The sequence below is a fragment of the Camelina sativa genome, chromosome 20 (assembly GCF_000633955.1).
Source record: "Camelina sativa cultivar DH55 chromosome 20, Cs, whole genome shotgun sequence".
NCBI lineage: Eukaryota > Viridiplantae > Streptophyta > Magnoliopsida > Brassicales > Brassicaceae > Camelina > Camelina sativa.
In genome coordinates, this window is record NC_025704.1 from 26,422,942 (window position 1) to 26,436,111 (window position 13,170).

The 13,170-nt window shown below is 38.4% G+C and overlaps 1 protein-coding gene across 1 annotated transcript; it reads left to right on the forward strand.

Annotated features, from left to right (window-relative positions):
• On the forward strand, positions 4,608-9,783 carry LOC104771732 (probable WRKY transcription factor 16). The gene is made up of 6 exons (XM_010496307.2): positions 4,608-5,103; positions 5,192-6,285; positions 6,362-6,661; positions 6,749-7,525; positions 7,610-8,910; positions 9,146-9,783. Exons 1-6 carry the CDS (start codon positions 5,046-5,048, stop codon positions 9,756-9,758), a joined length of 4,143 nt encoding a protein of 1,380 aa, XP_010494609.1. The 5' UTR covers positions 4,608-5,045; the 3' UTR covers positions 9,759-9,783.

The window sequence follows — 13,170 nt, forward strand, 5'->3', positions numbered from 1 at the left end:
AGAAATTATTCATCTTTGGGATGGAACAACTATAGTTATAGCTCCTTCACCTTGTCGATAGGTAAGTTCCACTTCTTGGTAGATTTGTTTTTGATAATGATTTAGAAAAAAAGATTTTGCAAAACATGTGAAATGAATGTGTTTTTGTACTGCTCCTAAGTCTGTTGGTATCTACCTCAAGGAGACCAAAAGGCTGGTTTAGACAGCTCCGCCTTGCGAAGATTTGCGATGAGCACTTCCGTGCAAATAATAAAAAGATAAGGCGACAGGGGATCCCCTTGTCGTAACCCTCGAGAAGTAATTATGGAACCATGGGAATGACCATTGAGCAAAACTTTATATTGGACTGACGTCACAAACCACATCATCCAAGTAATCCATTGTTCGCATAAACCAAATTTCCGTAACAAATGTGCCACGAAGGTCCACTCAACCGGATCATGAGCTTTACTCATATCCGTTTAAATGGTCATAAACTTGTCTTTACAAGAATTATTTGTTTGAAGACCATGAAACATTCTTGAGCAATCAGAATATTATCGGTGATTAAACGTCCCTCCACATGCCGACTTTGTCTCCGATACCAGAGACAGTAAAAAAATGCGCAACCGCTGAAATAAATCCAAAGCATGATGGGATCCGCTTGATGGATTTATTGCATGTGAGGAATCCCCTAGTTGATCTCAAGCATTGAAATTGGATTTCCGCTTGATTGATGTGTTGCATGCTAGATATCAAGCGTTGAAATGGGATTTCCGCTTGATTGATGCATTGCATGTTGGATCTCAAGCGTGGAAATGGGATTTTCCGCTTGATTGATGTGTTGCATGGTAGACCTCAAGCGTTGATGGGATCCGCTTGTTGGTTCTAGTACATGTGAGTTTAAGCATGGTAAACCTCAAGCGTTGATGGGATCCGCTTGATGGATTTATTTTATGTGTTGTTGTGTGTTGTTTTTGTTTAGGTTTATGATTCTTTAAGGTCATAAACCTACAACCTTGAATTGTTAGTCTTAGTGCATGGCGTTTGTTGATGGGATCCGAACGGCCAGAAGCGCACTGAGAGAGAAATATATGTCCTTCCCTGAGAAGCCGTTGCGGCATGCATCCTGGCTATGCATGTCATGACGAAGAGCTAGGTCTGGCTCGCTACCAGGACCAATGCTTATACGACGGTGTATTTGAGGTTTTATTTTGATTGTGTGCCTTTGTGGCTACAAGGTAGAGATAAAAGGGAAAGGGAATGGAAGGCGGAATATATTGGCCCTACTAAAACTTGTTAAAAAACTTTTTCTTGTTTTTGTTTCAAGTTTTGCTTGTTGTGTCTTGCTTGCTTGCTTGCTTGTTGTGTGTTGCTTGCTTGCTTGTTGTGTGATTGCTCGCTTGCTTGTTGTGTGATTGCTTGCTTGCTTGCTTGCTTGCTTGCTTGCTTGTTGTGTGTTTCCTTGTGATTTTGGGGTTGGGATGGGAAACAAACGTTTGCAGGACCCTTGAGACTCACTAAGTAATCATAGATTACTTACTATAGAACTCTCTCCTGCATGTAACCAGTAGTGGGGAATTAGAGGGCGTGTTGGACGATAGGAGCCCGGAGTTAGTTTTTGTGCCTTCTATAAAGTTAAAGTATGTATTACTGTAAAAAATAATAATGTATATATCTTTTTGGCAATAAGCCTGGCCATAAACTCTATTTATATTTTGTTAAACTTTCTGAAATATTTGTTAAGTTAATAAAGTATTCAGTTTTATATTTGTGTACGAATTACGGTTGATGGCGACCTAATGTGGGTGGCTCAAAACTTGGTCGTCACAAGGGTTGAAAAGCCTAAGTGATGGCTAAAGTGGTGGGAATATCATCAATGGACTGGCTAGAGGTCTGAATGTGTTTTAGGTCCTCGGCCGGATCATTGTTGATCATTCCCAAGTGACGTTACCGGGTCATTCTGGACGGGTTTGGTCCTAGGACGGTTTGGGGGCGTTACAGTAGTAGTCCAGCGACACTCTTACGGACCCAAGTTTTGTCCACATCTCATATGCTGAAGCTTTTACCTCTAGATCCACCTCAAGTCTTCAGATCTGCATCAATCCACCTCAAGTGTTCAGATCTGCATCAATCCACCTCATGTCTACAATGTCCCCTTCCTCTCCGGTAATGAGTGCCTCAACTCTGATCATCCGCTCATTGATGCGTAGCCGCCACACCATGCCATGGGATTGTTGCAAAAAGAGATTAGGTTTTCTGAAAATGGGTCATGATGTTTTTTTGTCCATCATGTTAATTGTTTCACATTATTTTTTTGGTCTACAATATTTGTTGTCCAATGTAATATTTTTGTTTACTATCCAGAATTTTGTCTACGAGAAATATTTTGTCGACTATAATATTTTTAATGGACAACTTGTCTATCGTTTATTAGTCTACAACACACTAATTTAGTGGTGGTAGACAAACTTGTCATATATAATTATTGTTTGCAGGATAAATATTGTCAACAACTTATATTTTGTCTATTATATATATTGTTAATTATTTGATAAACTAATTAAAAAATCTAAATACATAAAATATATAAATATATAGTTACATACTTTGTCATGTTATACTTTATTAAATGCAAAGTCAGACATATCGTACTGCATGTTCCCTTCTTTTTTATTTTATTTTGTCATATAAACTACTCTAAATAATTCACGTGTTATTTCCAGTCAATTACATGCAGGGTAGTTTAGTCAATTTATCTACTCCATGTGGTAGATCGAAAAAGGTGTTTTCATTTGTGGTAGAACTTAAAAATTTTAAAGTAAATATGGTAAAATTGATAAAATTCTCTTTTATTAATTCCAACATGTGCTCTTTATAACTCATCTACTATATAACCACATTATATAGTATTTTAAACTTTTTAAATTTTACATATTCGTAATATTTAAATTTTTTATTAAGTTTGTATATGTTAATTATAATATTTAAATAAATGTCAATGAAAGTTCTTCTTACATTAAGAATCAAAGCTCACAGGTATTAGAAAACAAAATAGAAATCAAATTGTTGTTTTCTTTGTTTGCAAAGTATTCAGATATATAATATTTTTAAAACACAACAAATTGTGTGGTTAAATATATCATAGTTTATATTTCTATATTGATTGCTGTTATTTTTTTAGTTGGAATGAAATGTAAAATATTTAGGAAACAAAATCTGAAGTAATATTATTTTTAGAAATTTTTAGGGATTAATGTTGTAAATAATTTTTAAATAAACAAAACTAAAAGAGCATAACACAAAATGTACTTCAAAAATGTTAATATAGATATACAACCCGACAAACTTATTTGGAACTATACTCGATCAAGAAATTAATTCGGTCAAATCCGGATACTGGTTTACCACTCATTTTCCATTTGATCCAGGGGCAATACCTAACATACCACATGGTTCGGTTGAACTCAAAAACAAAATCTGGAAGCTTCAACTACTACCAAAGATCAAACATTTCCTATGGCGTATAGTTTCAAGAGCTATACCAACTAGAACAAGATTGCGAACAAGAGGCATGCATAGTGATACCTTATGTCGAAGATGCCATCAAACAGAGGAAACTATTCACCATGCTTTGTTTTCGTGTCCTTTTGCACAAATGGTCTGGCGACTTTCTGCAACTTCTTCTCTGAACATCAATAATATCCCACCATCTGCAGAGGATACTATTACCCATTTGATATCTTTCTCTACACAAACTAATAATAGATTTGATTCTACAATGCCTTTTATTCTTCTCTGGCGTATATGGAAAGCAAGGAACAATCAAGTCTTCAATAACTTTCGTGAAAGCGCAACTAAAACAGTTCTACAGGCTAAGTCGGATACAAAGGAATGGATCAGCAATGTAAAAATACCGGTGATCACACAAAATGTATCACGACCGAATACCAATTCTTGGCTACCTCCAGAGCATCCGACTGTTAAATGTAATTTTGACACAAGTTATGACATTCACAACCAACAAGCAACAGGCGGTTGGATCTTTAGGAATCATCAAGGTGAAGCTCAAGCATGGAGTGCTACAAGACTGAATTATGCAGGATCACCATTAGACGTTGAGACAAAAAGCCTTTTAGTGGCATTACAATAAGGTTGGATAAGAGGATATCAATCTGTGGTCTTTGAAAGAGATTGTGAGGTGCTAATCAAATTGGTTCATGGTCACACAATGAATGCTTCGTTAACAAACTTACTCGATATAAATGTTTGGTCTTCAAAAGTAAACAAAGTTTCTTTTGTTTTTACAAAGAGAGAATGTAATAAGGTAGCAGATATGTTAGCAAAATTTGATTGTATTGATAAAGAATATTACTCTGATTCTGTTTCAAAGCCAGATTGGCTAAATATCCTTCTCTGTATAGATTTCCCTTAATCAATATATTTCATTTGTGGAAGAAAAAAAAATATACTAAACTCGTATTAAATTTTGAAAAATGTATTATTTTGTAAATACACACTTTAATTATTTTATGGGGTTATAGTTATACAGCCAAGCAGCCAGCTTTTTGCGTATATAAAAAAGAAAATACTGTAGTGGTTAAATTTTATTTGGTAGCGAAGGGGAATCTTTTGAATCGTTGACAATGGAGTGCGGGGGAGCCAACTTTGCGAGAAAGAACCCAGAAACAAAAATTACAGAGTTGGGGTCAGATGCTACCAACTGTTTCAGCAAAATCGAAGGTTTCTTGTAATTGTAGATGCACGAAATCATGGCCGATAGTGAGCAAATCGTCTACATCAGCTGCGTAAAAGAGGTACAGTACTCCTTTGTCAGCCACCTCACTGAAGCCCTCCGCCGAAAAGGCATAAATGATATGTTCGTCGATAGCGCGACGATATTCTTTCGGAGGAGGTCCAGGCAAAGGTCGAGAGAGCTAGGGTTTCTGTGATGGTTTTACCCGGAAACCGTACGATATGCCTTGACAAGCTTGTGAAGGTTCTCGATTGCAAGAGGAACGGAAATCAGGTTGTGGTTCCTGTGCTGTACGGCGTCAGAACATCAGATGCTGAATGGCTCAGCGCGCTGGATTCGAAAGGCTTCTCATCAGTCCACAAGTCCAGGTTTTCACTCTGCTTTCTTCTTCTCCTTATCTATTAACATAAGGTTTCTAAATTAAGATTTACTTAGTGGGATGAAAACATGGTGCAGGAAGGAATGAATGGAATGACTCAAAACTAGTAAAAGAGATTGTGAGAGATGTGTATGAGAAGCTCTTCTCTATGGGACGAATTGGAATCTACTCGAAGCTGCTGGAGATTGAAAACATGGTTTGCAAGCTACCTGTGGGCATCCGCCGTATTGGAATTTGGGGTATGCCTGGCATAGGCAAGACGACACTTGCTAAAGCGGTATTTGACCAAATGTCTGGCGAATTTGATGCTTCTTGTTTTCTCGAAAACTATGAGAAAGTTATTCATGAGAATGGTCTTTATCGTTTCCTGGAGGAACAACTATTGAAAGAGAAGCCTGGCTTGCTTAGAGACAAATTAAACAATAAGAGGGTTCTTGTTGTTCTTGATGATGTGCGCAGTCCTCTGTTAACAGAGTCTTTGCTTGGAGGGTTTGACTGGTTTGGTCCTGGAAGCCTAATCATCTTAACCTCCAGAGATAAACAAGTGTTTCGCCTTTGTGGGGTCAATCAAATGTACGAGGTTCAGGGTTTCAATGAGAAAAACGCTCTTCAATTATTCTTTCTTTGTGCGTCTATAAAAGATACGACAGAGCAGAATCTCCTTGAACTGTCAGTGAAAGTGGTTCAATATGCTAGTGGAAATCCGTTAGCTCTAAATATTTTTGGCAAAGCGCTCAAGGGTCATAAAAAGCTGTCAGCAATGGAGACTGCATTCGTCAAACTCAATCGAAGTCCTCCTTTAAAGATTGTTGATACATTTAAGAGCAGCTATTACACACTAACTGACAGCGAAAAGAACATTTTTCTAGACATAGCTGCTTTCTTTCAAGGAGAAAATGTCGACTATGTTATGCAACTGCTTGATGGGTGTGATTTCTTTCCACATGTTGGAATTGATGTTCTTGTTGAGAAGTGTCTGGTGACTGTTTCAGAAAACCGCCTGCAGATGCATAATTTGATCCAGGACGTTGGCCGAGAAATAATAAATAGAGACACAGTACAGATCGAGAGACGCAGCAGACTCTGGCAACCTTGGAGTATCAAATATTTATTAGAAGATAATGAACACAGAGCAGATGGAGAACGCAAAACAACTTCCAAACCTGCTCAGGTCTGTTATATTTTGATACTTTCATAGTTTAATATGAGAAAACACCCTAATATATCCCCTTCCAAAACTCCTTCAGGGCACTGATGAGATCGAAGGCATATTTCTCGACGCATCAAACATAAGTTTTAATATCAAGCCTGCTGCCTTTGAGAATATGTTGAACCTTAGATTGCTCAAGATTTACTGTTCCAATCCTGAAGTCCATCCTGTAATCAATTTTTCAAAAGGCGTTCTCAATTCTCTTCCTAATAAACTAAGACTCCTCCACTGGGAGAACTATTCTCTGCAATCTTTGCCTCAAAATTTTGATCCTAGGCACCTTGTTGAAATCAACATGCCGTACAGTAAACTTAAGAAACTTTGGGGAGGAACCAAGGTAAGCAAACTCTAATACGCGACTTTAACCCTTATCATTACCTGATAGATTTTGTTGTTATTTATTTGGATTTATGTTTCTTCTCAGAACCTGAAGATGTTGAGGAAGATCAGACTTTGCCATTCCCAGCATCTAGTTGATATCGAAGATCTGTTAAAAGCTCAGAATATTGAGGTAATTGATCTCCAAGGTTGTACAAGGCTGCAGAGTTTCCCAGTCACAGATCAGTTGCTGCATCTACGAGTTGTAAACCTCTCAGGTTGCACAGAGATCAAAAATTTTCCAGAGATTCCACCAAATATTCAGACACTGCACCTCCAGGGGACTGGCATAATTGACTTATCACTTTCCGTTGTTAAGCCAAATTTCAGAGAGCTTAAGAATATTCTAACGGAAATTCCGGGTCTTTCAGGTGTCTCAAATCTTGAGCAAATTGATCTCGAACCTTTAACAAGTCGGATGAAAATCAGCACATCTAATCAAGATCCTTGGAAGCTTATTTGCTTGGAGCTGAAAGATTGCTCTCGTTTGCAAAGTCTGCCTAACATGGTTAATTTTGAATTTCTCAATATTCTTGATCTCTCTGGCTGCTCAGGGCTTGAAACTATCCAGGGTTTCCCACGCAATCTGAAAGAATTATATCTTGCTGGTACTGCGGTAAGAGAAGTGCCAAAACTTCCTCAAACTCTAGAAGTTCTGAATGCTCATGGTTGTGTCACTCTGAAATCAATTCATTTAGACTTCCAGCAACTTCCTATGCATTACACGTTCAGTAATTGTTTTGATCTATCTCCACAAGTGGTCAAAGATTTTTTAGTGAAAGCAGTGGCCAATGTTAAACAAATACCAAGAGACCTTCTGCAGGTAAATACTCTCTCTCTCTCTCTCTCTCTCACCCAGACCCAGTTACATCCTTCTCATATCATATCTGAATAATTTTTCGAACAGGAACTCAACAAAACTCTGGCTTTCAGCTTCTGTGCTCCCTCACATGCGAATGAAAATTCCACGCTTGATCTGCAGCCAGGATCTTCTGTAATGATGCAACTAGATCCCTCTTGGAGGAGCAAGCTTGTGGGGTTTTCTATGCTAGTAGAAGTTTCATTTTCAGAGGATTACTATGATGCTACGGGTTTTGGCATTGGTTGCATTTGCAGATGGAAAAACGAGGAAGGCCACTTTAACAGACTAGAAAGAACTTTTCATTTTTGGGGTCCAGGAGAAGCTATTCCAAAAGTTCAGAACGATCATATATTTGTCTTCTCTGACGTCAAGGTGTTTCCAAGCACTAGTGATATCTTGGCTAATTTAGTTGTATTTGAATTCTTCCCTGTCAACAAGGAGGGGAAGCGTCTAGATGATAGTTGCACAGTGACAAGATGTGGACTCTATGTAATTGCTTCTGCAACTGACAATACAGAGCTTAGGATGAGTTCATCAAATTCTTCCTTAGATCCAACAGAGTTTTCTGGTAATGACATTGAAGAAGTAATGAGAGTCGCCTATAATGATTTACAAGAGACAGATAAAGCTTTATTTCTTTACATAGCCTGTTTGTTCAATGATAAGGATGTTGATTTGGTGGTACCACTTATTTCTACCGTTGACTTGGACATTAGCTCTGGGCTCAGCGTCTTAGCCAACATGTCCCTCATACATGTATCTTCCAATGGACCAATTGTGATGCATTCTTTTCTACGGAAAATGGGTAAAGAAATCCTCCGTAAAGAATCCATGCTACCTGGTAGCTGGAAAGATTTTACTCAAGACTTTGAAAAGGTCTTGGTGGCTTCTTCTTCGTCTCGCAAATGGAAGTATGATGTTTTCCCGAGCTTCATAGGGGAAGATGTTCGCAGAACCTTCCTCAGTCACCTTCTTCAAGCATTCGAAAGCAAAAGAATCAATATGTTCAGAGACAATGAAATAGACATAAGCCAGCTTATAGACCCTGTGACTGTACGAGCAATAAGAGAGTCGAGGATCTTGATTGTCGTGCTCTCGGAAAACTACGCCTCTTCGAGCTGGAACCTGAACAACTTGGTGGAGATTACAAAGAGCTGCAAAGTGTTTGGTCAAAGAGTTATACCAATTTTCTACAATGTGAATCCCTCGCATGTTAGGAATCAGATAGGAGAATTTGGAAACCGATTTCAAGAAACCTGCAAGAACAAAACAGAGAATGAGAAACAAGAATGGTGCCAAGCTTTGTATGAGGTAGCAAACAAAATGGGGTACCCTACTATTGACTGGTACGTTATCTTGAGTCATTAGAAGTTGGTTTATCTTAAATATTACAAATATTTTTCATGAGTTGTGAATGCCAATGAAAAGAACTCATTTAGAAATATTTCTCGCACCTGTATCAATCAAGGCTATGTTGAAACTAAGGATTGACAAGACAATGCAAGTCTCAAAAAAATTGATATACATGGTAATGATAATGCTTTTTTCAAGTACTTGTAGTGATATCTTTCTCATTATTAGGGATAACGAAGCAAAGATGGTGGAAACAATTGTCGATGAGGTTTTAAGTGAACTGAATACTACAACAACAGTATCAAAGGATTTTGATAACTTTGTTGGAATTAAAGATCATATCTCAAAAATCAATACATTGTTGTGCTTGGAATCTAATGAAGTGAGGATGGTTGGCATTTGGGGTCCCTCAGGAATTGGTAAGAGTACCATCGCAAGAGCCCTATATAGCCGACTTGCTTGTCATTTCCAGCGTAGTATATATGTAGATAGGGATTTCATATACAAGACGATGGAATATTCGAGAAGATCCCAACTAGACGACTATGGTACTAAGTTGTACTTGCAAAAACAATTTCTATCTGAAGTTTTAGGCCAGAAGTACAGAGTGATATATCATCTAGGTATGGTGAGCGAAAAGCTAAAGGATCAGAAAGTTCTTATCATTCTGGATGATGCGTATGATCATGTGCTACTAGAGGCGTTGGTAGGAGATACTGGATGGTTTGGTTCAGGGAGCAGAATTATTGTTATTACACAAGACAAAAGACTTTTGCATGGTTATGGGATTGACAATATGTACAAGGTGGATTTACCATCTAAAAAGCAAGCTCTTTGTTAGGAGAGCAAAAATCGAATTGAGAAAATATGCGAATTATATTTAAATTAACGAAATCAGAAACGAATTACAACAGCATAATATAAAGCAGTAAATAAATTACGGAGGCGAGATATGATATCTCTTTCCTTAATTCAATAAATCGGCCGTAAGTGCTTTCGGACAATCACGATTTATGAATCCCAGGATACAACCGATCACGAACTATAACCGTAGCACACCAGTAATAGAACTCAAGCGAACAGATCTACGTTATACTCTCGAGACTACTAAACTAAGAACTTACTTGGACTAAGCAAGAGAGAGGGAGAGAGAGATCTTCAGAGGAAGGAGTGTTTACGTTTTTGTGTGTGAAAAATAATGAGAGGTTATGCCTCTATATATAGTGGAAGGAGGGAGCTCTCAAGAAAATATTCAGTGAATATTCTCGGAGTGCTGCCCAAGTTTGCTTGGAGTTCACACCAAGTCTTTCCAAAAAATTAAATGGGCCTACAGCAGTCTCAAGAGCCAAAAAGCTCAAAAACCCAAAAGTCCAAGAGACCACAGCCCGCGTCCGAGACCAGCCCGACCCGGCCCGCCCCGCGTCCGGCCCGTCCCTCTTCCTTCTACATACTTTTGGGAACCTTCCCTTCCCTCTTCCTTCTACATACTTTTGAAACTAGAAGAGTGTAAAACTATATATATATGAGTGAAAAATCAATCATATTTCCGATGTGGGATATTTCCCAAACCATCCCAAGTAGCTCACTTCACACTCTTATTTCTCATTCAAATCAACTCCGTTTTGGACGTATGAGTATACCATCTTGTAGTACTCGTTACCAGCTTTCCATTGCACTATCGACCAGACAATTCCGATCAGCCATTTGGCCGGAATTTGGCCGGAAAGTCACCGGAAAGTCATTGTCCCAAAACCTGCAATTTTCTGAAACTTGTTTCTGAAAATTCAGTTCCAACAATCCCCCACATGAATAGAAATAAGTCTAAACATATGACGACATAACTAACCCTATAGACTGACACTACTAGCTAGACTAGACAGACCTTCGAGAGTATATGCGAAAACTAACTGTATATGAGTTGGTGGCGTTTTTCAACCTTGAACCGACTCATTGTTATACCTGTCGAGTTTACTCGGCCAGTTGGTGAACATGATGTCTTGAACCATCCGGATTTGTATGTAAACTTAGACAGCAGGCATAACACAGCTTCGTTTTCTCGTAGAACGAGGTTCTCTATTGTGTTCATTGTGGCCTTGAACATGCCTGGTTAATCATGAGTGAACTTGGAGAGTATAGCCTCATCTATTCTCCTAGAAACGGCCCCATCTCACACTCACAAGGTGATTTATATAAGCTGCTTGTATTTAAAGAAATATTCTGTAATTATTTCAAATATTTTATAAAGCTGCATTTCAAATCATTAAAAGCATATGCTTAACCTCTAACATACAGGAAGCACTTTACATCACTCTAGGAACTGGGAAAAGACAAAAGTCTTCTAGTGCTTGTAGCAGATTCAGCTTGATTTAGTTGTCCCTTTGAACCTAGGTCATGGGGTCTCCAATCTGAGTAGGTGGGGTTACCATCAAACATCCTCTTAAGTCATAGGCTTTAAACCCATTCCTCTTGATGATTTTATAACTTGATCTCGCGCCAAACCTTTTGTAAATGGATCCGCTAGGTTTTCTTTCGTATTGATGTAATCAATCGTAACTACACCAGTTGAGATAAGTTGTCTAACAGTTTTATGTCTCCGTCTGATGTGACGAGATTTGCCATTGTAATGGGTATTCCTTGCCCTGCCCAAAGCCGATTCGCTATCACAGTGTACACGTATTGCAGGCACAGGATTCCCCCACATTGGGATGTCTTCCAAGAAATTACGAAGTGATTCAGCTTCTGACATAGCTATCTCCAAAGCTATGAATTCAGATTCCATAGTTGATTTAGCTGCCAGAGTTTGTTTGGAAGACTTCCAGGACACTGCTGCACCTCCAAGTGTAAAAACATATCCACTTGTGGATTTTGAGTTTCTCGAGTCTGCGATCCAGTTGGCATCACTGTAACCTTCCAAAACTCCAGGTTCTCTACCATAGTGCAAGCCATGATCTTTGGTATAACGTAGATAATCCAAAACTCTAGCTATAGCCATCCAATGCTTATGTCCTGGATTACTTGTGTAGCGACTAAGTACATTTACAGAGTGCGCTAAATCCGGTCTTGTACAGTTTGTCAAGTACATTAGACTGCCAATTACTCTTGCATACTCCACCTGCAGCACAGGTTCACCAGAATTTTTGGTCAAGTGAATTTGAGGATCCTCTGGAGTTTTTGCAGTCCCATTTGAGTAATGCTTGAATCTATCAAGCACTTTTTCAGCATAGTGGGTTTGAGACAAGATAAGGCCCTCATCAGTTCTGATGATTTTTATCCCCAAAATTACATCTGCTAAACCCAAGTCCTTCATGTCAAAATTTCTTTTGAGCATGTTTTTCGTTTGAGTTATGATGTCTTTGTTGCTGCCAATAATAAGCATATCATCTACATATAAGCATAACAAAATGTACCCTGATGGAGTAGTTTTGTAGTATATGCATTTGTCACATTCATTAATGCGAAAACCATTAGACATCATCATACTGTCAAACTTCTCATGCCACTGCTTAGGAGCCTGTTTGAGTCCATATAATGACTTCACAAGTTTACACACTTTGTGTTCTTGTCCTGGAATAACAAATCCCTCAAGTTGTTTCGTGTAGATTTTCTCTTCTAAATCTCCATGAAGAAAAGCAGTTTTTACATCCATTTGATGGATTTCAAGTTTTCTCAAGGCTGCAATACCTATGAGCATCCTGATCGAAGATAGTCTTGTTACCGGTGAATAGGTATCAAAGAAATCTAAGCCTTCTTTTTGCCGAAATCCTTGCACTACAAGCCTAGCCTTGTACCGTTCAATATCGCCATTTGGTTTTCGTTTTATCGTAAAAATCCATTTACATCCCAAAGGCTTAAATCCTTGTGGTAGATCTGCCATCTCGTAAGTATGATGTTGCATGATAGAGTCTATTTCAGTTTTGACTGCTTCCTTCCAATAAGGTGCATCAGGTGTAGACATAGCTTCTGCGTATGTTCTTGGTAGATTTTCAGCTAGAAATGCCATCATCAGAAAATCATCACCAAACGATTTACTTTTGCGAGCTCGTTTGCTTCTTCTAGGTTCCAGTTCTGATTCTACAGAAGTAGTACTCAAAGTATTGCCAGCTTCCAAAGTCGCTGCATCTCGTTGTTCACGAGTCCGTTTTTGAGTTTTCCTACAGGAAAAAATGTTTTCAAAAAATGAAGCATTTCTTGACTCCATAACTGTATTCACATGGATATCTGGAATATCTGATTTATGAACCAGAAATCGATAT